Here is a 25,629-nt window from a genome sequence, read left to right on the forward strand (position 1 = left end):
TTTGGAATGCTGCTTCGGAGCACGAGCACCCAACCCTGCACGATGACTTGAAGATGACGGTGGACGGAGAGTCCCTGAACCTACTGATGCCTCTGCACACTCCAGCTCTATTGTCGCCGCATATCGCTTTGTCAGCTTCGCATCCTTACTCCGACGCAGAGTGTACAGCGCCCTCATGCGCGCGTCCCCACTCGATCGAAGAATGTGCCATTTGATGGACTGGCACTTTTTCCACACCGTAGGAAGGTAGTGGAGGCGTAAGCCAAAGCGTTTGCGACTGCCAATAAAAAGAATGGCAGAGTTTGCGCATCGAGGTAGGCCTGACCATTTCTTCAGAAATGGTAAACACATAAAGTGCAGTTCACGTACAAAACCTTGTGTGAGTTCAAGAACCTGGAAAGACCAAGAAAGCTTGGGCACTACAAGATGGTGGTAAAGCCATAGCTTGTGGTGGTCTTGAAGCCAAGAGCCATCTACTTTTTGCATGAGAGATACAGTGAGTTGACGGATGTCTTCCCGCTGGGTCTGCTCAGAGCAATCAGCATGCAGCCTTCGCCCCAGGAACTTGAACTCTGCAGTGTCAATGAAAGCGATCTTCCTCCCTGACATTGTCAGGCAGGGATCGTAAGGTTTGTACCGGCCATCTACAAGCTTTGCTGCACTGCTTTTGCATTTGTGCGGCGCCGCCTGCATACATTGGGTCCACGAAAGAAAGTCCTCCGTGACCGCAATGAGTTTTTGACAACCTGCACTAGATTTGCTATAGAGGCCTAAGTCATCAGCAAAAGCTGTTTGGGACACTTGCAAAGGGGAAGATTTAAAATCATAGGAGAGGCAACTTAATTCAGGGGCTGCAAGTGAGTCCAGCAGAAGCTGGAAACAAATATTGAAAAGGACCGGGGACAAGGGGCACCCCTGGAAAACACCAATGTTGTAATTAAAGGTGGGGGTGTGTGGTTGTACGACGAAAGCGCAAAGACTGCCAAAGTAGGAAAAAAATTAATTCCTGAATTGCAAAGGAAGGCTGTAGTGGGTTAGAGCATACTGTATCAGATTGTGGCGCACTGAACCAAATGCATTCTTCAAATCTATCCACGCAATGCAAATTTGGCGTTTTGCCGTCTTTGCATCACGCATCGCCTCATAGCAAAGTGATGTATGCTCTAAGCACCCAGCCTTTGCAGGCATAAATCCTTTCTGGTTGTCACCATCGAAGAACTTATTGCCTAGCATATGTTTCAAGAGGCGCTTTGCAACTAAGGTGAAAAAGATCTTCCCGGACGTGTTCGCTAGAGCAATCGGTCGGAATTTCGAAGGATCATCAGACACCTCCCCCTTGGCCAGGAGTGTGATACACGCTACCTGCCACTGCCTTGGAATGATCTTGCTCTCCCAAACCCGCCCAAAGATGGTGAAAAGAATGGATTGAAGGGAGGGACAAAGCTTCCAAACTATGTAAGGTATCTTGTCAGGACCCGGTGCAGAGGTGTTGCGACACTTCTTCAAAACATTCTGAAATTCAGTCCATGTAGGGGTCCCCTCATCGACTGGGTGGGTGCAATCCCGGGGCTTCCCTGCACTGGGGCAGGATTCGTACGAAGTGGCACGATCCTGGTCTGCATATGTGTGTTGGAAGTACTCAAAGCAGGTAGTGTCAGAGAAAGTGGGTTTGACATGGTTGGTTGGTTGAAACAATTTCTTTCCGAAGGCATATGGGTCCTTGAGAAAGGCATCCTGGTCCCTCTTGTTCCGGGATCGATCGTCGTACATCTTTTGTTGTTTCAAAAGACGCTTGATTTGTTTTCCAATTGAAAAATACTCATTTCTGAGCGCTGCAGGTACTTCGTCCGGGTTTTTGATCTTACGAAATTGGCGCTTTAAATCACGCCTGTGAGCCCGGAGTTTTTCCACTGCACGGTTTTTATTTGCATTCTTGTGTTTTGGTGGAGGTGGGAGAGAGAGAGGGAGAGAGAGAGGGAGAGAGAGGGAGAGAGAGGGAGGGCAGTAATGAAAGCATAGCTACAAATGGAAGTCCTCCAACTCGGTAGAGTGCTCAAAATTCGTTCAAATAGAGCATTCCGAGTTACACACGACATAGAGCACCACGCATCATTCATTGGAACTGATAGTTTCATGTCCATAGGCAATCATCAGACAACTAATACAGGATGAACAGCCAAGATCCGATTTATATGCGGTACGGGTAGTGTTACAGAGGCAGCGATGTGTGTAAGCAAGAGTGTGGAGTTTCATACATTGATTCAGCGGGCCTAGCAAGAGTAATTTTAAAAGGTCACTTGCCGAGCAGGAACTTCGCAGCATAGCGACATTTCGACACAATATCTGGGCGCTTGTTGAGTGAGATTCTGCGGTCTGATGCAATGATGTGGTACTTCTCGGCTATGCAGCGGGCAGCGCTTTGCGACGTTGGAGTAGGCATAAGCATAGCCAGCAATCGCATGTCATCACGTACATTGAAAATCAACATAATTTTGCGAATCGACCTTTTTTTCAGGATCACTTTTCAATGAGGACGAAGCAAAGTCGGCCGAACGAAGCCTAGAGGAAAAAAATCACCCTCTCCACTTCACCATCACGATACTGACATAGATACGAGATGAAACAACTAAAAAATCCACAAGAAAACTGTACGGCCATCATCGCGCTGACTTTGGTCTGACTTTGGTCTGAGAATTTCTATCACGATCAAAAATGTACGAGGAGCACTCAAAAATAAGCCACAGACGTACCTTTATCGCTCTCTACTCCTTTTTCAAGGCACAAAAGTCGACTCTCCACTTTCAAACCAGGAACCAGACATACCAGTGGTCCTTTTCAGCTACTCCACGAGCGCAGGAAATGTTCACCAAGGGGCGCAGAGCAGCATCCATTCCAGAAAAAGAGCTAAAATACGAGTCAGACTGCATGCCTAAGTACATGAGTACATGTATGAGTACATGCAGAAAATAGTCAATTTCAACGTTTCTGCTCCAAACAGCAACTAGCTTCGACGAGAAACAAAGATTACACCAAAGGATCAAACAACAACCATTTTCTGCAGTTTTTTTGCAGATGGCTTTCTTGTGCTTGGCCCAGCACGCCAAAAATCACACCTCGGAGGAGTACAAGAATTACAACTCTCAGATGTCCTCGATTGCTGGCCATGCACTCTCCTTGACAGCCCAGGAAATCCCGCAAGGTCTATTCTGGCACTTAAGGCTCTACACATACCTGGTCAGCTGAGTGCTGCTATCATAGCGCTCATGCCTTAGCGGGGTCATGTGGTTGGAGTGTCTGCTCTTGAACTCTGGCGCCGACATCCCAGTGTATGTTCTCAAGGTGCTGCCCGACTTGATGCTTGCTACGTACACCGTGTTGGTGGTCCGGCATGCACCATTCAGTGGGTATAATGCTGCAACACGCCACTTGCATGGTAAATCATCATGTTTTGGTTGCAATCCTCTCTTGTAGTGTCCTTGCATTCTGGTTTCCATGCTGGGCATGCAGCTATAGCTCAAGTTTATGGTATCGCGGTGAAAAAGCTTTCACAATCTGGATCCATTGGGGAAATGCTACGATATCAATGCCAGAAACTGCCCGGTAATGCTCGTTCTCACGTTCGCACTGTACGGAGGGTTGAGCCATGTCACATTGTTTTTGCTTTCGCCCCTTCCTTCAACGCGGCTGCATCTCGCCATCGCTGTAGGTTAGAGGCGTGGTGTGTCCGCCGGCAGCAAGCGTGTTGGCATACTCCGGCACCGCTTCCTCGAACTCCTTCTTGGACCTGGATATTGAAGACAACCGTTTGTTGATGCTCGTTGGTATATTTTTCAGGACCTGTGGCGGGTGATTAGATTGAGTGCTGACATACATCGGGGGTGAAGGCATTGGGTTTCCTGTTTGACTTGAATGTTCCCGATCGTAAGCACATGGTGATAGCCAGATAATACACAGTGCTCATATTGGACCATATCGTGATTTTCAGCCCGCATACCTCGAAGGCTCACAAGCCTCCGCACCGACATTATGCACCCATGGTGACATTGAACATGTCTCCCTCCCCTGCTTTGACCACACCTGGCCATCTGAGAATAGCAGCAACATTCGGGCATGCATAACGGTGTCTAGATCATCCTGGCTCACTTGCACGTGCGTCTGGGCGAAGTTCAAGGCATCGAGGAGGAGCTCTTTCGTGATAGATGGATAAAAGTTTACAATATCAAACACCAGGAAGGAGTGTCGTTCCTTCTCCGCGATGCCCTTGAACCAGTTGGTCACACCCGCAATGCTTCTTCATTGCCTTTCCCCTGTTGCACTGCGGAGTTTATCGGTATTATCACGGAGTATGGTCCTGCGCACAGCGCCTAGCTGGCTATTAGCGGGGTTGATAAGACGGCATGGCCAGGCCTGCTTAAAGCTCTCTTTGTGGTCTCTAAGGGTTATGAAAGCCTTCGACTTTGCAAGTACCTCGGTTCTATCGCCTATTTCCAAGCGCTGTGCGATGTCCTTTACCTCCATATTGATCTCACGGTATGCGCTCTCCTCTGCATGCTGGTATGTTTGGTGATGTTGTCCAGCATAAGCTTTCTGTATTGGTCAATCGGCATTTTGTACAGGTTGCGTGTCTTGTCCGCTGCCACTAAGTTACGACCTGCTGCGATTTGTCAACACGCTGCAAATCCTTCCTCATCCTCGCCTGCAGGTCATTTGAAGTATGACGAAAGCTGATGTTCTCCATCATACGATAATATAATGTTCAAAGCTGACTTATATAATTATATAAGTCAGCTTTGAACGCCACAAGCTCATCCACTTGTGGGGGGGGCAATTCTTGTTTTGAATCCGAACTTGTTGCGTTCTGGTTTCTCGCTGTCCTCTTTGGCGAAGAACGCCTTCCACCTCATCCTCTTAATCACACTTTCCTCCTTCTCTATGAGGCGCTTCTTGTACTCCTTGGCTGTTGGAGTTGGAGTATTCTTGAGGGAATAGAGTATTCTTGAGGGAATACTCCAAGTTCATGCGCATCGGTTCATCCGTTATTTCCAGACCTGGAGAAAAAGTGCTCAGTCGCAAGCGGGGTGAGAGCGAACTACGAATGAGAGTCCTCCGGCTTGGTAGAGTGCTTGATATTCATTCGAATAGAGCTACCTTACACATGACACAAAGCACCACGCATCATTCGTTGTAACTAACAGTTTCATGTCCACAGGCAATCATCAGACAACTAATACTGGATGAACAGCCAAGATCCGATTACATGTCGCTGCTATTCTCAGATGGCCAGGTGTGGTCAAAGCAGGGTAGGGAGACATGTTCGATGTCACCATGGGTGCATATGTCAGTGCGGATGCTTGTGAGCTAGTCGGACTATACATTCTCGAGAAGCTCACTGCGCATCTCAGCCGACCGTCTGTGGGTCTGTATCGGGAGATGGTAGTGGGCCTATGGCGGACAGAACAAGGAAGTAGGTAACTGAAGTCATCGAGGCATGCGGGCTGAAAATCACAATTGGGTTCCATATGAGCACTGACAATTATCTGGATATCAAACATGTGCTTACGATCGGAAACAGGAAACCCAATGCCTTCACCCCTGTATGGGAGCACTCAATCTAATCACCCGCCACAGGTCCTGAAAAATATACCAAAGAGCATCAACAAGCGGTTGTCTTCAATATCCAGGTCCAAGAAGGAGTTTGAGCAAGCGGCGTCAGAGTATGCCAACACGCTTGCTGCCGGCGGACACACCACACCTCTAGCCTACAGCGATGGCGAGACGCAGCCGCGTAGAAGGAAGGGGCGAAAGCAAAATATGATATGGTTCAACCCTCCATACAGTGCGAACGTGAGAACGAACATTGGTGGACAGTTTCTCGCGCTGATATCAAAGCATTTATGGATCAGATTGAGAAAGCAATACAGTAAAGGTGAGCTATAGCTGCATGCCCAGCAAGGAAACCAGAATAAAAGGACACTACAAGAGAGTATTGCAACCAAAACATGATGATTCGCCATGCAATTGCTATGTTGCAGCGCTATGCCCACTGAATGGTACATGCAGGGCCACCAACATAGTGTACGTAGCAAGCATCAAGTCGGCAAGCACCTTGAGAAGATAAAATGGGATGTCAGCCCCAGAGTTCAAGAGCAGACACTCCAACCACATGACCCCGCTGAGGCATCATCGCTATGATTGCAGCACTCAGCTGGCCAGGTATGTGTGGAGCCTTAAGCGCCAGAATAGAACTTACGAGATTTCCTGGGCTGTCAAGGAAGGTTCTATTGCCTTCTCCAACGTCGCAAAGCGCTGCAACCTCTGCATAGCCGAGAAGTACCATATCCTTTTATCAGACCGCAGAATCTCACTCAATAAGCGCACAGAGATTGTGTTCAAGTGCCGCCATGCTGCAAAGTTCCTGCTCGGCAAGCACAAAGGTGTGACCTAAATTGCTAATGCTAGGCTCACTGAATCCATTTACGAAACTCCTCACTCATGCTTACACACATCGCTGCCTCTGTAACACTACCCGTACCGCATATAAGTCGAATCTTGGCTGTTCATCCGGTATTAGTTGTCCGATGATTGCCTATGGACATGAAACTATTAGTTCCAATGAATGATGCGTGGTGCTTTGTGTCGTGTGTAAGAAAACTATAAGGGTTTCTTCTCTGAAGCTAGCATCCTGCCAGTCCAGCATTCATTACCTGGCACAGCTAACCTTCCACCATGTCAGCATTCATTACCTGGCACAGTCTCCCTGGACCCAGTGTGCACCAATGTCTCTGCTCACTGACGGTGTGTAACGTTACCGATTCAGTGATTCTACATGTGTGTTTGTGTGTGTGTGTGTGTGTGTGTGTGTGTGTGTGTGCGTGCGTGCGTGCGTGCATGTGTGCGTGTGTGTGTGTGTGTGTGTTTTGAGGCTCTGTTTGAGGCTCTGTCTAGTTCCCGTCTTCTACTTACTTGGAGCTCTCCCTAAGTTAGTTCTCGCCCCCCAGGGCTCTCCTAGCCTTGCTAGGAGAGCCCCTGGCGTCCAGATAGAAATACAGGTCGGAGAGGCTCACGGCGCGTCTTCCAGGACAATTTAAATTTTGATATTGTCACTGGCGCGCCGCTGTCCGTCCTCCATCCACAGTGGGCTAGCTACCCCTCGGATGTCGCCTCTACCATCCTCAGCTTTTCAGCAACCAGAAAACGGGCGACGTCGTCGCAGGCAGGATCCCCCCAGCAGAAGCGATTCTCTACTATAATTCGCTTCGTGGAATGTCAGAACTCTCGTGAATGCTGACGGCCCAATCGAAACTGCTGCGTCTGGACATAGAGTAGTCGAGGACAGGAAGATCAATACTGTCATAAATGAGCTGAAGAGACTCGACATCGAAGTGGCTGGACTTCAGGAATCGAAGTGGTTTGGAGCTGAGATCTACAATGTCGCGGATTCGATCGTGTTGTCGTCTGGACGTCCAGTACCATCTGAAAATTTCAAACGCGGAGAAGGAGTCTGCATCGTTCTGAGAGGCCGTGCACGGAACGCTTTCTCGGCAGGAGGAAACCAATGGACGGCGGTATCGTCGAGAATTGCACAATGCAAGTTGAAGTTCGTCCACCACGGAAACAAAAACACCTAGATCAATGTGATTGCATGCTACGCTCCAACTTTCAGATCAAGTAGGGAGTCCAAAAATGAATTTTTTGCATCCCTGCAAGCGAGCGTAAACTCAGTGCCACCAAGTCAACAATTGATTATCCTTGGCGACTTCAATGCACGGGTTGGTCTCATCCAGAGTGCTGATCCATGGTATGGGACTTGTGGAGATAATGGGATAGGGGAAACGAACCACGCTGGACTGGAACTGCTCCAGTTCTTGACATGCAACAGCCTCACTGTGTGCACACCTGGTTTGCCAAGAAGCGTATCCACAAGTATACATGGCAGCACCCACGGTCGAAGAAGTGGCACTGTATCGATTATGCCATTGTCAGGCGGCAAGATCTGCTAGCCTGCACAGACTGCCGCGTTATCCGTAGTGCGGAGTGTAGTACCGACCACAATCTTGTATGCTTATCGTTCTGTCTGTCGTACACCGTCAACTTTCGCACCGGAGTAGCACGGCGTTCACGCTTTAATATCCAAGCTCTCATGACCCGCCCTGGTATGACCGACGAACAATCTAATGCCGTGCAGGCTACTCGGCTCCAATTCGCCTCCGGTGTGCAACACCATCTGCAATTGTCTGGGCCAGCTGATACCGTTGATGCCAAGTGGTCGGCATACAAATCTGCCTTGACCTCCAGCGCTGAGGCACACCTGGGCAAACCCGTTCGACTACAACCAGACTGGTTCCTAGCAGCAGCAGACATCCTCCAACCTCTTTTTGCTGAGCGCACACGCCTCCATCAACAGTGGCGTCAATCAGAGCTGCCAGCGGACCACCGCCGCTTCCTCGATGTCCGAGGTAGATGTCGTACCGCAGTTGGTGCAGCGAAGAGTGCATGGTTGGAGCAGAGAGCTAGCACTGTGGAGCGTGGCAAATTTAGTGGTAAGCACGTTTGGTCCGCCATCCGAGACATTCAACGGTGCTATTCAGGACTCCGATCCGTCACCATCCATCCGGTCCGTAATGCTGAGGGCATAGTTTGCACGTCTTTGGAGGAGCAGGAAGACTGCTGGTCCACTCACTTCTCGAACTTGCTCAATGTCCCCAGTACCTTCAATGCCTCCACCGTTGCTAACATCCCTCAACGTGAGCCTGACGAGTCTCTGGCAGTCACACCAACAATGGAAGACCTTGTCGTCGCCATCAGACACCTTGCAAATGGCAAAGCTGGAGGTTCCTCGCGTATAGTCCCCGAGCTTGTGAAAGCAGGTGGCCATGATTCCCTGGACGCATTGCTGGATCTCGTCCAACTTGCTTGGACGACGGCCACTGTTCCGCAGGAATGGCGCGATGCCGAGTTGGTTCCTGTTCCCAAGAAGGGCGACCTGTCCAAATGTGATAATTGGCGGGGTATTGCCCTTCTTGATGTTGTTGGCAAGGTGTGTGGCCGCATGATTCAAGATCGCCTGCAGTTGTTGGCTGAGTCGGAACTCCCAGAGTCCCAGAGCGGCTTTCGGCCAGGCAGGGGCTGTGTTGATGCCATCTTCTCGCTCCGCCAGCTAATCGAGAAAGCATACGAACATCGTCAGCAGCTCTTCTGTGTGTTTGTGGATTTGAAAAAGGCGTACGATTCTGTACCACGCGCTGCTCTCTGGGTGGCCTTGGGCCGACTTGGGGTCCCGCAACAGCTAGTGGCCCTGATTAAGGCTTTCCACACCTCTACCTCTGCCTCGGTCCGAGTTGGCAACTCCACCTCTGATGAGTTCCCTGTGGTTAATGGTCTCCGACAAGGATGTGTCATGGCACCCGTTCTCTTTAACCTGTACTTCGGGGCGGTTGTTGAGACATGGCGTGCCCGGCTAAAGGATGCAGGTCGTAGTCACTCTGTCAGCATCCAGTTTTCCATCGATGGCCAACTCTACCCCCGCTCATCATCGCGCAGGGCTGGCGAGTCACTGTCTGTTAGTGACCTGGAGTATGCTGATGATGCCGTTCTCGTGTCTGAATGCCGTAGTGATGCTGAGTTTGGTGTGGAGCTCTTCTGTAGTGTTGCCCGAGAATTTGGACTAACTGTGAGCATCGCCAAGACGAAGATCATGACGGCGGGCCATGGGGTCTCTGCTGAAGACTCGGCTGACATCGTTCTCCCCCTTGGCACTATCGAAGCCGTGCCGAAGTTCACCTACCTAGGATCCATAGTGACCCCTGACAGTCGTTCTTCATCCGACATCAAGCGCCGTATTGCCGAAGCCTCAAAGGCCTTCGGAGCCCTCCAGAAGGTATTCACTGACAGATCTCTGTCCCTCTCTAGTAAACGCCACCTGTACATGGCCTGCGTTTCCTCAATATTACTGTATGGCGGAGAGTGTTGGACCCCACTCCAACGGGATATCAGAAGTTTGGATAAATTCCACCATCAATGCATCCGGACTGTCCTCAGCATCACCAAGCCTCGTCAGTGGTCCGAGCGGCTGTCATCCACAGACCTGCGGAACCGTTGGGGAGACCCAGTACTGATGTCTACACGCCTCCGCAATCGGCGTCTGGAATGGACTGGGCACGTTGCGCGTATGGATGAGGATCGCACCCCCCTCCAACTCCTCTTTGGGTGGCTACCTGTGCCTCGGCCGTTTTGTGGTCCCCGGCGACGGTGGAAAGACACGGTGATGACCGACCTCAAGGTTGCACTGCAACAGCCATCTCAGTGGTTCATCCTTGCTCAGGACCGCCAACAGTGGAGGGAAGTACGGGTTGCCCCTCAGTCGAGCTCCACCATGCCCAAGTCTGTGCATTGCGCAGTGTGTGACCGGAACTTCTCACGGGTCTCAGATAGAACGCGGCACAAGTGCACCACTCAGAGACGGCTTCCCATCCAGCTCCAGCGTGGATCAGTGCAATGCCAGAACTGCCAGAGGTGGTTCCGCAGCAAGGGTGGCTACTCTGGTCATCGATGCCAGCCTGTCACGAGTTCTCCTACACCAACAGTCAGTCTGTCTGTGCCACTTTCAGCTTGTTGCCAGCAGCCCTGCCCAACATGTCAGCGATGCTTCCGTTCTGCGGCCGGGTTCAAGCGTCACAACTGCAATCGTGGTGCGAGACCATCTGCTGCTGAGAGAGCAGCTCTGCCCCTCAGCTGCCCACGTTGTAAACGCAATTTCCGCCGGCAGCAGGACCTAGCCAGACATTCGCGGTCCTGCTTGTGATCCGTGTCCCGTTTTCTGGTCCCCTTTCCATAGGGGTGACACTTGCCCCTCTGGGCAGTCATGCTGCTAGTAGTAGTAGTAGTAGTGTGTGTGTGTGTGTGTGTGTGTGTGTGTGTGTGTGCGTGTGTGTGTGTGTGTATGTGTGTGTGTTACAGGATACGACTGTTGGTTGTGGTGGTACGTACATAGGGCAATCTCTGTATCGACTTGTGATCATAGATACACTGTCTACGGTAAGTACCCCCCCCCCCCCGTCCCCTGGGTATCCCCCCTTCCCCCCCCCCGGCCCCCTGTGTATCCTACATGCGTATACAAATACTCACATTGTTGAAAGCTGTGCAGTTATGTGGGAATGGCATCAACGGACGTATCCAATAAGTTATTGCCACTGTTGATAGTGATGCTTCTGCTGTGGCTGCTGCTGCTGCTGTGGCTGCTGCTGTAGCTGCTGCTGTAGCTGCTGTGGCTGCTGTGGCTGCAGCTGCTTCTATGACTGCTGTGGCTGCTGCTGTGGCTGCTGCTTCTGCTGAAGCTGCTGTGGCTGCTGCTGTAACTACTGTGGCTGCTGTGGCTGCAGCTGCTTCTATGACTGCTGCTTCTGCTGTAGCTGCTATGGCTTCTGCTTCTGCTGTAGCTGCTATGGCTGCTGCTGCTGTGGCTGCAGCTGTGGCTGCTGTGACTACTGTGGCTGCTTCTGTGGCTGCATTGCTCAGAGTGCTGCTGTTCTTGCCGCCAAGTTACTGCCAGTGTTGCTGCCATTTTCGCTGCTGCTCCTGCCATGCGTATATATGTATGCCATGTGTATGCTCTTGTAATTACATATAAGGATTGACATGGAGGATGCATTGCAAACGATGTTTTGCACTCCACAGCCGCGTACAGAGTAGTTTGTACACAGCAGACAGACAGACAGTCTGCTTTGTTTCCGCTCTGAGACGGCGCAGTGATTGCCAGTCCGGAGCCAGATTTTCCGTTTTAATGATTTACACTCCGTAGAAGTAGCATAATATATTTTTTGACGAACAATCCAACTCGGATGGTGAGTCAATTCTATTCATTGAAAAGAGGACGGGGTTGAACTTTGTTACGAGTTATGAGTAACAGTCCACCAATGTAACAAAATTACAATTATACAGTCTCTCATCTCACTCTTTCCTAACCTCAGCTTTCCAAGCTGCCAGGTTGTTACTTTGCGCCACGTAGACGGGTTGGAGTTAGGTGTCTGGTAGTTGAATGTGTCGGTACCCGCTTGCCAGTTTTATGCCATGCCATCTCACACTCTCAATACTGCCGGGCTACATTGGTGGACCACTAGTCAAAACTGGTGGCATTTTGTCACCGCAATCAATAGGACAAGCTGAGTCGACATTGTGTATACATTATTCATGCAGTGTAAGATGGTGGAGACAATGTGCAATAAAACAATGAAAGTAGGAAGAAATAGTAAAGAGAACAATAAAGATTCGAACAAGGTTGGTTCGGCTTGTCTTATTGATTGCGGTTGTAAAATCGTTGCCTCCGCACCGTTCGTTTAGGCAATTTTGCCCTTCCTCATAAGCATGCATAGAAGGATTCCACTTGGATTTTGTAGCCATCCGTGCAGTAGTGATGGTTCAATAGAGTTTGTCTTCATCCATGTGTGTCAGATTACCTGTCTTGGCCGTCCTTTTCAGATGTACTCCGTGTCGTGTAGGCCAGATGTGCATTGGGGGTTGATTCATATCGCTTCGCCAGTTGCGTGGGTCAGGCAGTTATCTGGTACTAGTCTTGATCTGTTTGATTCAGATCTTGTCCGCTATAGTATTAGTTGCTATCAGTGAAGATCTGTGGGTAAGCATCCAGTGCATTTGCAGATTTAGGTGCTTCTTATGCGACGGGCGTACATGGTACATGGTGTGTGAGATATCTTAGTAAAGAGTATGTATTCACATTCTGCTGACCTGCAGGCTGCATCGAGGCTACTCATCGATTACTTGTACTTCTACTGGTTTAACCGCCGTCGGGAACTGTACGTATCACAAGGAGTCCTCAATGTCCTGTATCGACAAGCTTTGATATGGGTAAGGGTTATGTCTTGTATCAACAAGTTCTGATATGGGTAAGGGCTATTTCTTGTATCGACAAGCTTTGGTATGGGTAAGGCTTATCAGTCCTACTTGTAATGTAAGTCAACAAGTATTCGGCGCATATTCATTTTCGGCTATTTTCGGCCTGGTCATATTTGGCCGAAAAATTGTTCCAGCCGAAATTTTGTTTTCCAAGGTTGAGTGTGACAGTGTATACAGTCAGCAGCAATGCAGGCTGAACATTTGATGCGGCCGAAATGTGTGTTAGCCCTGGGAGGCCGACATTTGAATGGGCTGAAAATTGGTAAGACTTACAGTACTTGTGTTTTAGTCGGTGTACGCAATAGAAATGCGATGTACCGTAATCACAAATACAGCTTACTGTCAAAGTCAGTCCGCGCAAATAGATATGTTGGACAGTAGCGGAAGAAAAAGAAGGAGGAAAGTGGAGATTCCGAGAGACGAAATCACAAGAAAGAATTGTCACGCATTTGCACAACGGATTTATGGTGCTAATCATAATAATGATCCTGATGTAATGCATACTAGATTGCTTGGCATGTGTGTACTGAACCCATTACCTATGTCAAAGTTAGCACATGTTGATAAATCAGTGTGTTGTAGAACGTTATGCTAACTGACCTTCACAGGTGCAGACCATGATCCGCCGCAAGGCATGCAATTTGAGTTGTTGGTCCCTATTTCTGAGTCGATTTTGCTACCATGCACTAGTATTGTGTATTGCGAGGTCTGTTCAGCTCCAGTACTCTTATGAACAGTTTCAAATTGGTAGCCTCTGCTTTAGCCTCACCTGTGGTTGAAATTTGATTTAAAAAAAACTTGTGTGCGTGTGTGCTGGTTTGCATGCCGCCGCCGCCGATGCTGCTGCTGCTGCTGTTGTCATTGTGCTATTGTTGTTGTCCCAAGCTTGGTGCCATGTTTGCACCCGTTCTTCCATTTATGGGAGCTGCCTCATTGCTTCTCTACTTCATCGTATACTATAACATAGTGATGGATACGAGCAGTCATCCGGAGAAGCGCTACAGCCAGTTCAACAGAGATAACACATTCTATCTGGGGCTGATGCTGCTGACACTGTTCTTCGTTGGAATACCTGGATCACTTGTCACCACTATGTGAGTCTGCTGCTCTGTTACATCTATCTGTGTGACATTTCAGGACCCTTTTGGCAGGCACCCAAACTGCCCCCCCCCCCCCCGACTCCGCTTTGGCAAGTACCCAACCAGAGAGACCCCCTTAGGTATTCACCCAACTGGACATGTGGCGTTAGGTATTCACCTAACTTGAGACCCTGTGGCCAGAACTCAAGCGGACCCGTTAACAATCAGTCCAGCATTACAGTACGCAGACTTGATGTGTTTTTGGATGCTAAGCATGATCATGGTAGATAGTGTGGTTTTAACCCTTTCCGGACGAAGCGCAAGTTGACACGTTTTCAAAAGCACCCTGGATTCTGAAGCACCCGGTGACTCGTGTGCAAGTGTGCCCGTTTTGGCAGTGCTTAAAGTCGAGACCCTAGGTCGGCGGAGCTCCCTAAACCTCACCACCACTGCCACGATTCAGGTTGTGCGGGCTTCCCCTAGCTGCATCTCATGTTTTGCATTTAAGTGGTCTTTGTAAAAATTATATTTTGTATACTCAATCTGCGGACAGAACTGTTTCGTCCTTTGTGGACTCATCAGCGCAGCACAGAGGAAATGAGGCCGAACCTGATAGCAATGGAAATAAAAATTTCCAATCAGGCCCGAACGTACCTTGCCAGTATATTTTGTATATATATTGTATATATATAAAGATCTATGCTAAAATCGTCGTACAAACTCTATTGTCCTATATTCACTCGTCGAGAATGAGGGCTCGTTTGAAAGCTGAGAGAACAAGCTTTCCAATGATGCGGAGTTGGATTATCCCGCGTGTAAATTTAAAACGTGCTCTTATGTTTTCATTTATAAACGTGCGTTTAAATTGTTGTATTGGTGCATCTCAAGTCGATCGATCCGAGAACGGGCGACCTCAGTGCCCATCCTAGGATAGGCATTAGGTATTTGGGCAAAATCCTTGGACGGGATGGGACATAGCCATGGTCCCGAACTGACCTTTCTTGTCAGGTCTGATCTCCTGGAGCCGGAGTATTGGTGGACTTTCACTTTGAACTTTTGAAGCACATGGACATTATGTGGTTGTACATATGCACATTCCTTTATGTTCACTCATCTGTGTTTGTGTGTGTGTGTGTGTGTGTGTGTGTGTGTGTGTGTGTGTGCGTGCGCGAGTATGTGTGTGCGCAACCATGTGCTTGTGTGTGCACGTGCGTTTTGTTCACGTGCTGAACTTGCCTATGACCTGGAAATGGATCAGAACATTTGTTAACATCGGTAGTTCTGCCTTTGTGAATGGCACGCGTCTGACTGCCACACAATGTGGACCATTCGACGTTCTACCAGCAACAAAGGCATACAGTCGTCTGTCTCTGACTCTACCGACTTGGCTGGATGAGATCCTAGAGACACTGGATTCTGTAGCCGTGCTGGTGCCTGTACTATTCCTGCTACTGTAAGTTGGGGGAGACGGTGTGTGTGTGCGCGCGCGCGCGTGCGCGCGAAAAAATTAAAAAAGACTAAAAGATTAGGGATTCACTGGCCAGAAAAAGCTAGTTCATAGCTGTGTGGGGGAGACCAGGCTGAATAGTGGCGGTCAATTCTTCAGCCTTGCGAGCTGTTGAATGGTGCAATCCCAGCACAAGTTGCTATGGCTTCTGCTGTAGCATAGCTATCATCACTTCCGGTGATGGGCGTCAAATGGTCAAATGGCTAATGGTGTGTATGCGTGTGTGCGTGTGTGTGCACGTGTGTGTGTGTGCACATGTGTGTGTGTGTGTATGTGTGTGCGTGCATGCGTGTGTGTGTGTGTTTTGGATGGGTGGGTGGATGGCTGTGCATTTGCGAGTGTGTGTGTGTGTATGTGTGTACATGTGTGTATGTGTGTGTGTGTGTATGTGTGTACATGTGTGTATGTGTGTGTGTGTGTATGTGTGTGTATGTGTATTGCGTACATGCAAACACTGACCACCCTGTGTGTGTGTGTGTGTGTATTGTACCATTGTCTTTCGTTACTTTTTTCAAGCTGGGTATGTTAACACAGTAAAGATGTTGTACATATGAACAATGATCCCCGTCTGTGTATGTATTGTGTACATATGAACACTGACCACTCTCCAGAATCATCATTTACTATCAGCTGAAGCGGCTGGCGTATGAACGTGACCGTGTGAAGCAAATCAACCGTCAGTTAGATCAGGTTAGACAAATTATGGAGAGTTACTTTAAAAAAGAACAGAGCACTGTTCTTCTTGCTGATGCTGTGTTGCCGTCCATCTTCTGCGAGCTACAATTCGTGCCATGTGTTGCCTGGAAATACAGTTCTTGTGCTGTTTTATGAAAAGCAAGCGCCTAAGTGCAGCTGGCAGCCTGGCACAACGAGTGTACCGGCTAGCAGTGTTCACAGGTCTGGGCCTGCGTAACCTCCAGTGTCACAATGAACAATCGCATGGTGGGATTTCAGTGAGCAGCAGCTCTGTACATAGATGCATAGCGAAGGACATCCGTGCACTGCCAATGTGCTTGGCGCGTTGTTAGTCCAAACATGAGAATCATTGCGGGTTCGATTCTCAGGTGGACCGAAGAATGTCACAAATCCCAGAAAATACCGTAATTCCTTGAACACCCGCCGCCATTTGATTACCAGCCACCCCTTGATTACCAGCCGCACTTAAATAAGCGCCTCCAGTTTCTTTGAACTGAGGGTTATTTGTACACAAGTGCAGAACAGTTCCCAATTTGTACGCAATTTCACAGCTACAAGACACCCTTAAGCCTCGATTTCATGCTCCTTCACACGCAGCTATTGCTACTCTCGCTTCAGACGAAGGACATACCGGCGATCTCAGCAAGGGAACAAATCGAGCATGCCATGAGGACCCTTACAAAATGAAGAAAAGCAAGACGAGTCATTTTATCGACCACGAAAAGACAATATTATGCGAACAAAGAAAACTAAAGAAAACTAGCTGATGAAAAGAATGCTTACTAACAAGCGTCATTTCTACCAAGCCAAGAACTCAGATATCGGTTGACTTGTTTACAAGAAAGAAGGACGCTGACGTTGTGAAAGGAACAAGCGCCAAAGAAGAATCAAGCGCCAAAGAACAGGAATAGTCCTTTACTAGTGTAGCGTATAGCGTATCCCCGTACGTTAGCATAACCCGTACGTTACTGTATTCCCGTACGTTAGGATATCCCCGTACTGTATCCCCATACGTTAGCGTATCCCCGTACATTAGCGTACGGAGTCTGCCTTTGCATAAAAGCTGCTGCTCACGATTCTTTTATTGCCAGTTAGTTAATTTAGTAGCCAGTCAGTTAATTTAGTTTTCCAGTTAGTTAATTTAGTTGCCAGTCAGTTAATTTCGTTGCCAGTACATTTCAATTGCCAATTACAGTGTGTTCACTGAGACCCGTGTGCATTTGCCTCCAAGAGAGACTGCGGCCCGCTACAAATTGGTGGCAGCGGTGGTTAAAGTCAACTTTGTCAGATTCGACCCCACCTGTTTTACGTGCTACAAATTGGTGGCAGCGGTAAATTCTTTTTCTTTCATTCCATACCTAACTGTGTTACTTTACACGTTTCTCGGACCCCATGGCTCAACCTGCTGCAGCTCCGTGCGACGAATCAAGATGAGAATCTTGTTTCTTGCCTTCCTGGGCTTGGCCCTGCTTATTAACCTGCAGCACAGTCAGGGTGCTAGCGTGGATCACCCTTCTCTCCGCACGGCACACACTGGAGACTCCGATGGCGATTCCAAGCGACCCGCTACCTACATGTATACTACCGGTGGTGATGGCGAAGCTGATGCAGACGACGACATGCAGGCTGCTGACCAAGACAAGGAGGGTATTCCCCAAGACCAGCAGCGTTTGATTTTCGCCGGCACGCAGTTGACAGACGGCCGAACCCTGAGAGAACTCTTCCTGGCTAGACCATCACTCTTTACGTCGCGCAAAGCGATGCTATCGACAATGTGAAGACCATGATTCAAGACGAGGAGGGAGTGATCTGTCTGACGCCGAGCTAGCCGCTCTGAGTGACCGGCTCAACCAAGATGACACCTGGCTCGCCCTCCGACGTCGCTCCAGCCGCCGTCGTGGTTACTGACGCTGATTCCAGGTATGGCATTTTCTTTCCTGTCTTCCTTCAGTCTTCCTATTCTCTTCAGTCTTCCTTTATGCGAGTGTGTGAATCCAGTTTAGTTTGGTAGACGTCCGATCATGGTGAGCCACGGTCTACCCAGCTAACGTGGGACAATGTGTGTGACAATGCCCCTTATAGTGAATAGTGATAATTATATAGTATAGTGTATTCAGTTCGGTTTTTGAACTGCGATGTTCCTGGCAGGTTGTGCCAGCCTTGTGCAGCAAGAGTGCTGTGGTTTTTCAGGTCCTATTTTGAGGACAGTTCTTTCCCCTTTTGACCCCGTGAGATCGTGTGAACCTGGTGTGCTTCTACTTTATGATTTGTTTATCAGTTCATTCTTCTGTCTATTCCAAACGTTATCATTTCCGATATTATTTGCCATACTCCGGTTGACGCTCTCCCCGTAATTCGCGATCTACTATAATGTTTACGACTCCATACCTGTATTATATTATTCAAGTCATCCATGCATACATCCATTCTGCCTATCTCTTATCGTCGAGTTTATTCCGACGCGACCATGCATGCCGCCAGTTTCTTCTAAATAACAGCCAGTTGTTGGTGTCCAGCTATCACCGAGTATTCGAATCACGAGGACGTGATTGTATTTGAGAGGGGAGGTGTAGCGTATAGCGTATCCCCGTACGTTAGCATAACCCGTACGTTACTGTATTCCCGTACGTTAGGATATCCCCGTACTGTATCCCCATACGTTAGCGTATCCCGTACATTAGCGTACGGAGTCTGCCTTTGCATAAAAGCTGCTGCTCACGATTCTTTTATTGCCAGTTAGTTAATTTAGTAGCCAGTCAGTTAATTTAGTTTTCCAGTTAGTTAATTTAGTTGCCAGTCAGTTAATTTCGTTGCCAGTACATTTCAATTGCCAATTACAGTGTGTTCACTGAGACCCGTGTGCATTTGCCTCCAAGAGCGACTGCGGCCCGCTACACTAGCATGCAACAATTTCACCATCTTCTTGAAGCTCCTGCGCTCTATCTCCTTGACCATGACAACGGAGGACTGCTGCTGATGGACCACGTGCAACTAGCTTGTTAGATGAGCCTCAAGCTCCTCCACCATGATATTCTTCCCAGTTGAACACGGCAAGACGATGAAGATGCACCATTCTACAATGTAGATGGACAACAAAGTTTCAAAAAGGGCACATCGTGCATGAAATCAACGCATACAGCACGTACATCACGTCACCACGGTATTGACCGTACCACTCTTTGACCCAGGTATCCTGTGAATCAATCAAAAGCAACGATGTGGACTCTGAATTTTTCGAAATTTTTCAGCAGAACCACCCCTCTCAACAAGTGAATTGTACCTCAGGTGGCTGACTGTATCACCCTAAATAACCTTCCAACGCCCCTGTTGTGACATACAACCTTTTTCAGGGCATTTTGTTAGTTTTAAATACAGTTCGCAGGAGCTGTTCTAGGAAGTGTGTTACCCTTAAGTTGAGATGTCAAAGGCGCCGAGGGTGAGGAAAGCAACACCACCATCACTACATGACTGTCGGGTTCCGAAGACCTGCGAGGTCAGCCTCGTACCCTATGTATTTTCATGTAAGGGTTGGTTCACATAAGCAAAATCGGCGCCGCAAGACATCGCAAGACATCGGCGGTGAGCCAGCTCCCAATCCGTTGCGCATACAGTTCGAGTACCTAATCTACTACAACGTAGTACGGAATGTGCCCAAATGCTACTACAGGTTTGCCAATTTAATTGGACTAGGATAGAGGGCACGAACATAATTGTGTGCGCATCTGTTCAGGCAGAGTATGTGAGGACGACATACATGCAGTAGGCACAAGTTACATCATCGGAGAGCTAGTTGAGGAGGGAGATGAGGTCATAGCCAGACAGTTACAACATCGGAGAGCTAGTTGAGGAGGGAGATGAGGTCATAGCCAGACAGTTACAACATCGGAGAGCTAGTTGAGGAGGGAGATGAGGTCATAGCCAGACAGTTACAACATCGGAGAGCTAGTTGAGGAGGGAGATGAGGTCATAGCCAGACAGTTACAACATCGGAGAGCTAGTTGAGGAGGGAGATGAGGTCATAGCCAGACAGTTACAACATCGGAGAGCTAGTTGAGGAGGGAGATGAGGTCATAGCCAGACAGTTACAACATCGGAGAGCTAGTTGAGGAGGGAGATGAGGTCATAGCCAGACAGTTACAACATCGGAGAGCTAGTTGAGGAGGGAGATGAGGTCATAGCCAGACAGTTACAACATCGGAGAGCTAGTTGAGGAGGGAGATGAGGTCATAGCCAGACAGTTACAACATCGGAGAGCTAGTTGAGGAGGGAGATGAGGTCATAGCCAGACAGTTACAACATCGGAGAGCTAGTTGAGGAGGGAGATGAGGTCATAGCCAGACAGTTACAACATCGGAGAGCTAGTTGAGGAGGGAGATGAGGTCATAGCCAGACAGTTACAACATCGGAGAGCTAGTTGAGGAGGGAGATGAGGTCATAGCCAGACAGTTACAACATCGGAGAGCTAGTTGAGGAGGGAGATGAGGTCATAGCCAGACAGTTACAACATCGGAGAGCTAGTTGAGGAGGGAGATGAGGTCATAGCCAGACAGTTACAACATCGGAGAGCTAGTTGAGGAGGGAGATGAGGTCATAGCCAGACAGTTACAACATCACAGAGCTAGTTGAGGAGGGAGATGAGGTCATAGCCAGACAGTTACAACATCGGAGAGCTAGTTGAGGAGGGAGATGAGGTCATAGCCAGACAGTTACAACATCGGAGAGCTAGTTGAGGAGGGAGATGAGGTCATAGCCAGACAGTTACAACATCGGAGAGCTAGTTGAGGAGGGAGATGAGGTCATAGCCAGACAGTTACAATATCGGAGAGCTAGTTGAGGAGGGAGATGAGGTCATAGCCAGACAGTTACAACATCAGAGAGCTAGTTGAGGAGGGAGATGAGGTCATAGCCAGACAGTTACAACATCGGAGAGCTAGTTGAGGAGGGAGATGAGGTCATAGCCAGACAGTTACAACATCGGAGAGCTAGTTGAGGAGGGAGATGAGGTCATAGCCAGACAGTTACAACATCGGAGAGCTAGTTGAGGAGGGAGATGAGGTCATAGCCAGACAGTTACAACATCAGAGAGCTAGTTGAGGAGGGAGATGAGGTCATAGCCAGACAGTTACAACATCGGAGAGCTAGTTGAGGAGGGAGATGAGGTCATAGCCAGACAGTTACAACATCGGAGAGCTAGTTGAGGAGGGAGATGAGGTCATAGCCAGACAGTTACAACATCGGAGAGCTAGTTGAGGAGGGAGATGAGGTCATAGCCAGACAGTTACAACATCGGAGAGCTAGTTGAGGAGGGAGATGAGGTCATAGCCAGACAGTTACAACATCGGAGAGCTAGTTGAGGAGGGAGATGAGGTCATAGCCAGACAGTTACAACATCGGAGAGCTAGTTGAGGAGGGAGATGAGGTCATAGCCAGACAGTTACAACATCGGAGAGCTAGTTGAGGAGGGAGATGAGGTCATAGCCAGACAGTTACAACATCGGAGAGCTAAATAAGGAGGGAGATGAGGTCATAGCCAGACAGTTACAACATCGGAGAGCTAGTTGAGGAGGGAGATGAGGTCATAGCTAGACAGTTACAACATCGGAGAGCTAGTTGAGGAGGGAGATGAGGTCATAGCCAGACAGTTACAACATCGGAGAGCTAGTTGAGGAGGGAGATGAGGTCGTAGCCAGACAGTTACAACATCGGAGAGCTAGTTGAGGAGGGAGATGAGGTCATAGCCAGACAGTTACAACATCGGAGAGCTAGTTGAGGAGGGAGATGAGGTCATAGCCAGACAGTTACAACATCGGAGAGCTAGTTGAGGAGGGAGATGAGGTCATAGCCAGACAGTTACAACATCGGAGAGCTAGTTGAGGAGGGAGATGAGGTCATAGCCAGACAGTTACAACATCGGAGAGCTAGTTGAGGAGGGAGATGAGGTCATAGCCAGACAGTTACAACATCGGAGAGCTAGTTGAGGAGGGAGATGAGGTCATAGCCAGACAGTTACAACATCGGAGAGCTAGTTGAGGAGGGAGATGAGGTCATAGCCAGACAGTTACAACATCGGAGAGCTAGTTGAGGAGGGAGATGAGGTCATAGCCAGACAGTTACAACATCGGAGAGCTAGTTGAGGAGGGAGATGAGGTCATAGCCAGACAGTTACAACATCGGAGAGCTAGTTGAGGAGGGAGATGAGGTCGTAGCCAGACAGTTACAACATCGGAGAGCTAGTTGAGGAGGGAGATGAGGTCATAGCCAGACAGTTACAACATCAGAGAGCTAGTTGAGGAGGGAGATGAGGTCATAGCCAGACAGTTACAACATCGGAGAGCTAGTTGAGGAGGGAGATGAGGTCATAGCCAGACAGCAATGCTTGAAACGTGTGGCGTACGTTGCAAGCGCGAATATCAGCAGGGAGAGAGTTCCATGTGGTACTGCCAACAAAGGCGATAGAGCTACGGCCTGAGGGACCAGGTAGGAACGGCACGCTGAGCAGCTGGCTGACCTGACCACGCGTGACACATCCTCTGCCCACGTATGTGGCAATGAAGGAGTAGTAGGATGTAAACAGTGAGCTGGCTCTGCCATGAAAGCAGCGGAAGACGAAGAGAAGCAGATGTTGCACATACAACTGGTGGAGCTGAGGCATTGAAAGTCTGACAAATAGGGGAGCAGTGGGGTCCTTCTGGGAAGTTGGAAGATAGCTTGTATGCCAGACTTGGCAATGCGTATCAGTCGATGTAGCAGCAGTTTAGATAGAGCAGGAAAGAAAGAGTTTGAGGCACAGCAGAGAACACTCGGAACAGACCGGATCATACTGATGTACCAGGCCCAGCGGCGGGCATTGAGTGAAAGGCAGCGTCCATGGTGTCAGAGCTGCCCGCTTGTAGTAGCAGTCTTGCTGGCAACAAAGTCCACTTGGGGCTTCTAGGACAGCTGGCCACCAAGCATGACACGGATATACTTGGTGACGGGAGTAACATCATGCACTGTGTTTCCACACTTGACTGATGTTTCCACACTTCATTTGAGAAGGTCCATCCAGACACCCACGGGGTCTCACAAACATGACTTGCGTTTATTGGCATTTAATAGCAGACCAAAGATGTCCAAGTACTCAGCGAGTCGTGTTACAGCAAGCTTATTTTCTCAGCTGTCCAACGAGCTATTATTTGGGATGATCGGAGAAAGGACACCACAGTTCAGGGGCGTCGGAACCTGTGCGGCAGGTGCGGCCAAAGCCGCACCAATAATTTTCGAAGTTTTTTATTTTATTTTATTTTTTTACATTTCAACCTTGTTGTTGGCTTGTGGACTCTTGTACAGGTACCATGTTTTACATCGACAATGCGGTGTATCATCAGCATGCATATTCTTATTTCTCATATTATTCTGTAGTGTTAAAATATGGCCTTTTAGGCCCAATTTTCAATTTTTTTCACGGGGGACAACCCCCGGACCCCCCTTTCACACTTCGCCGCACCAATGTCAAACTCCTTCCAACGCCCCTGCAGTTACAATAATTTGAACACTGGTGTATATGCATTGTACAAATGTATGCACTGTCAGGACGAGTATACTCGTCTTCGGGAATATAGCGTACATTTTTTGGACGAGTTCACTCTTCCTCGGTCCTCAAAGGGTTAACTAACTGTCCCTGGTAGTGGTTGTGCGGGATGTAGGGACTGTTAGGGACTGTTCCTAACAGTGGTTGTGAGCTGTTGTTGACTGCGGTCCCACAAGTCACCACAAAGTCACCACAAAGTCACCACAAAGTCACCACAAAGTCACCACAAAGTCACCACAAAGTCACCACAAAGTCACCACAAAGTCACCACAAAGTCACCACAAAGTCACCACAAAGTCACCACAAAGTCACCACAAAGTCACCACAAAGTCACCACAAGTCACCACAAAGTCACCACAAAGTCAACACAAAGTCACCACAAAGTCACCACAAAGTCAACACAAAGTCAACACAAAGTCACCACAAAGTCAACACAAGTCGTGCAGGTTGACTGTGTATGTTCTATGCAATCTGAGAATTCTCAGATTGCATGCGCGTTCTGGGAATTCTCAGATTGCATGCGCGTTCTGGGAATTCTCAGATTGCATGCGCGTTCTGGGAATTCTCAGATTGCAGCGCATTCTGGGAATTCTCGGATTGCGCAGATAATGACTGCTTCCGCAGACAATGAGCGCTTGTGCATTCTGGGAATTTTCAGATTGCCTACACATATTCGCTGTGCCTTTCATGTTTTAAACGAAATCCACAGATTGCGCCCACAGATTGCACCCCACATGAAATCGCTGTGCTTTTCAGATTTACAACGAAATCCACAAACCACAGATTGAATGGCCCACACGCTTGAATTTGGCACCACTCCTACTTGGGTGTGTTCCCAGAAGTCTCACGGTAGCTCGGGTACGCGGATTTACCGTGCCTGGTCATGTACCACGAATACCGTAGTTTTGTGTCACCCCAGAATGCGTGCATTGCTATGGCAACGCCCCCCCCCCCCAATGGTATAGGTCCGGCCACATATAGGACGGCTTGTAAAAGTACATTCTATGATTTACTGTGTGTGCAGGAAATGCGATTCAGTCGGCAGCTGTTGCAGACCTCTTCATCAACAGGTGCAGTGCTGAAAAACCCATCTGCAAGTGAATGAGAATTGGTTACGTCATACTGTCACTTGGTTACGTCATACTGTCACCTGGTTACATCATAATTATTGTCACCTGGCCTTACGCTGAGCAGATGTGCAATGCTGTCTTTGACAGTCTGGTGTCTGTGTGCGCTACAGTGTCTCGTCACCACTGAATCTAGTCCCTGCTACTGCTATTGCAACTGCTGCTGTTGCTGCGGCTGTTGCTGCTGCTGTTGCTCGTCTATGATCAGTAGCTGTACACAGTGAACAAGTGTCTGGTCAGAGCATACTATACTCTAAAGTTATGTTGCACAGCCCGTGTTACCTATGTACACTGTCAAATCTCTCTGCTTATGGTATGTTGGCATGGCTGCATGATTGTGGCCAATTGTGGCTATGTGTAGGGACTTCAGACCATTTTTTCAAATCGGTTTTCTGTGGCTTATGTTTTGCTTTTTGGATAGGTTAGAGCTTCCTGAGGAGTTTGGTCTTCAGTTTTTCTAAATCGGACAAAGGAAACTAAAGTTACAAGCAAAATAGTCATCGCCTATCACCGGATTTGTCCGACAAACGTCCCACACATTTGAGATCAGAGAGATATGTCAAACTGAGAGAACCCACTTTCCTTGGCAACGCATAGCAACCGCACACCAGATCCAAAACAATCTTGATTCTCCGCATGAAATAGCTGAATAGTATGGTTTACAACGTAGTGGGTAGTAACAGGAGACATTGATAATACAGTCCTGAGATAGCTTCGGACTGTTGGCGTGGTTGGTGTCAA

The 25,629-nt window shown here is 48.7% G+C and overlaps 1 protein-coding gene across 2 annotated transcripts in view; it reads left to right on the forward strand.

The window, feature by feature from the left end:
- LOC135830027 (transmembrane channel-like protein 3) overlaps positions 1–25,242 on the forward strand; it is a 45,523-nt gene extending 20,281 nt beyond the window's left edge. For both annotated transcript variants that reach the window (XM_065342415.1, XM_065342416.1), the window contains 6 exons: positions 10,957–11,034; positions 12,748–12,861; positions 13,795–14,003; positions 15,247–15,441; positions 16,107–16,185; positions 24,786–25,242. In XM_065342415.1, coding sequence (XP_065198487.1) covers positions 10,957–11,034; positions 12,748–12,861; positions 13,795–14,003; positions 15,247–15,441; positions 16,107–16,185; positions 24,786–24,866 — 756 coding nt within the window. In that variant the 3' untranslated portion in view covers positions 24,867–25,242. The remainder of the gene's footprint in view (positions 1–10,956; positions 11,035–12,747; positions 12,862–13,794; positions 14,004–15,246; positions 15,442–16,106; positions 16,186–24,785) is intronic.
- The last annotated feature ends 387 nt before the right edge of the window (positions 25,243–25,629 follow it).

This window comes from Sycon ciliatum, chromosome 13 (assembly GCF_964019385.1).
Source record: "Sycon ciliatum chromosome 13, ocSycCili1.1, whole genome shotgun sequence".
Classification (NCBI taxonomy): Eukaryota; Metazoa; Porifera; class Calcarea; order Leucosolenida; family Sycettidae; genus Sycon; species Sycon ciliatum.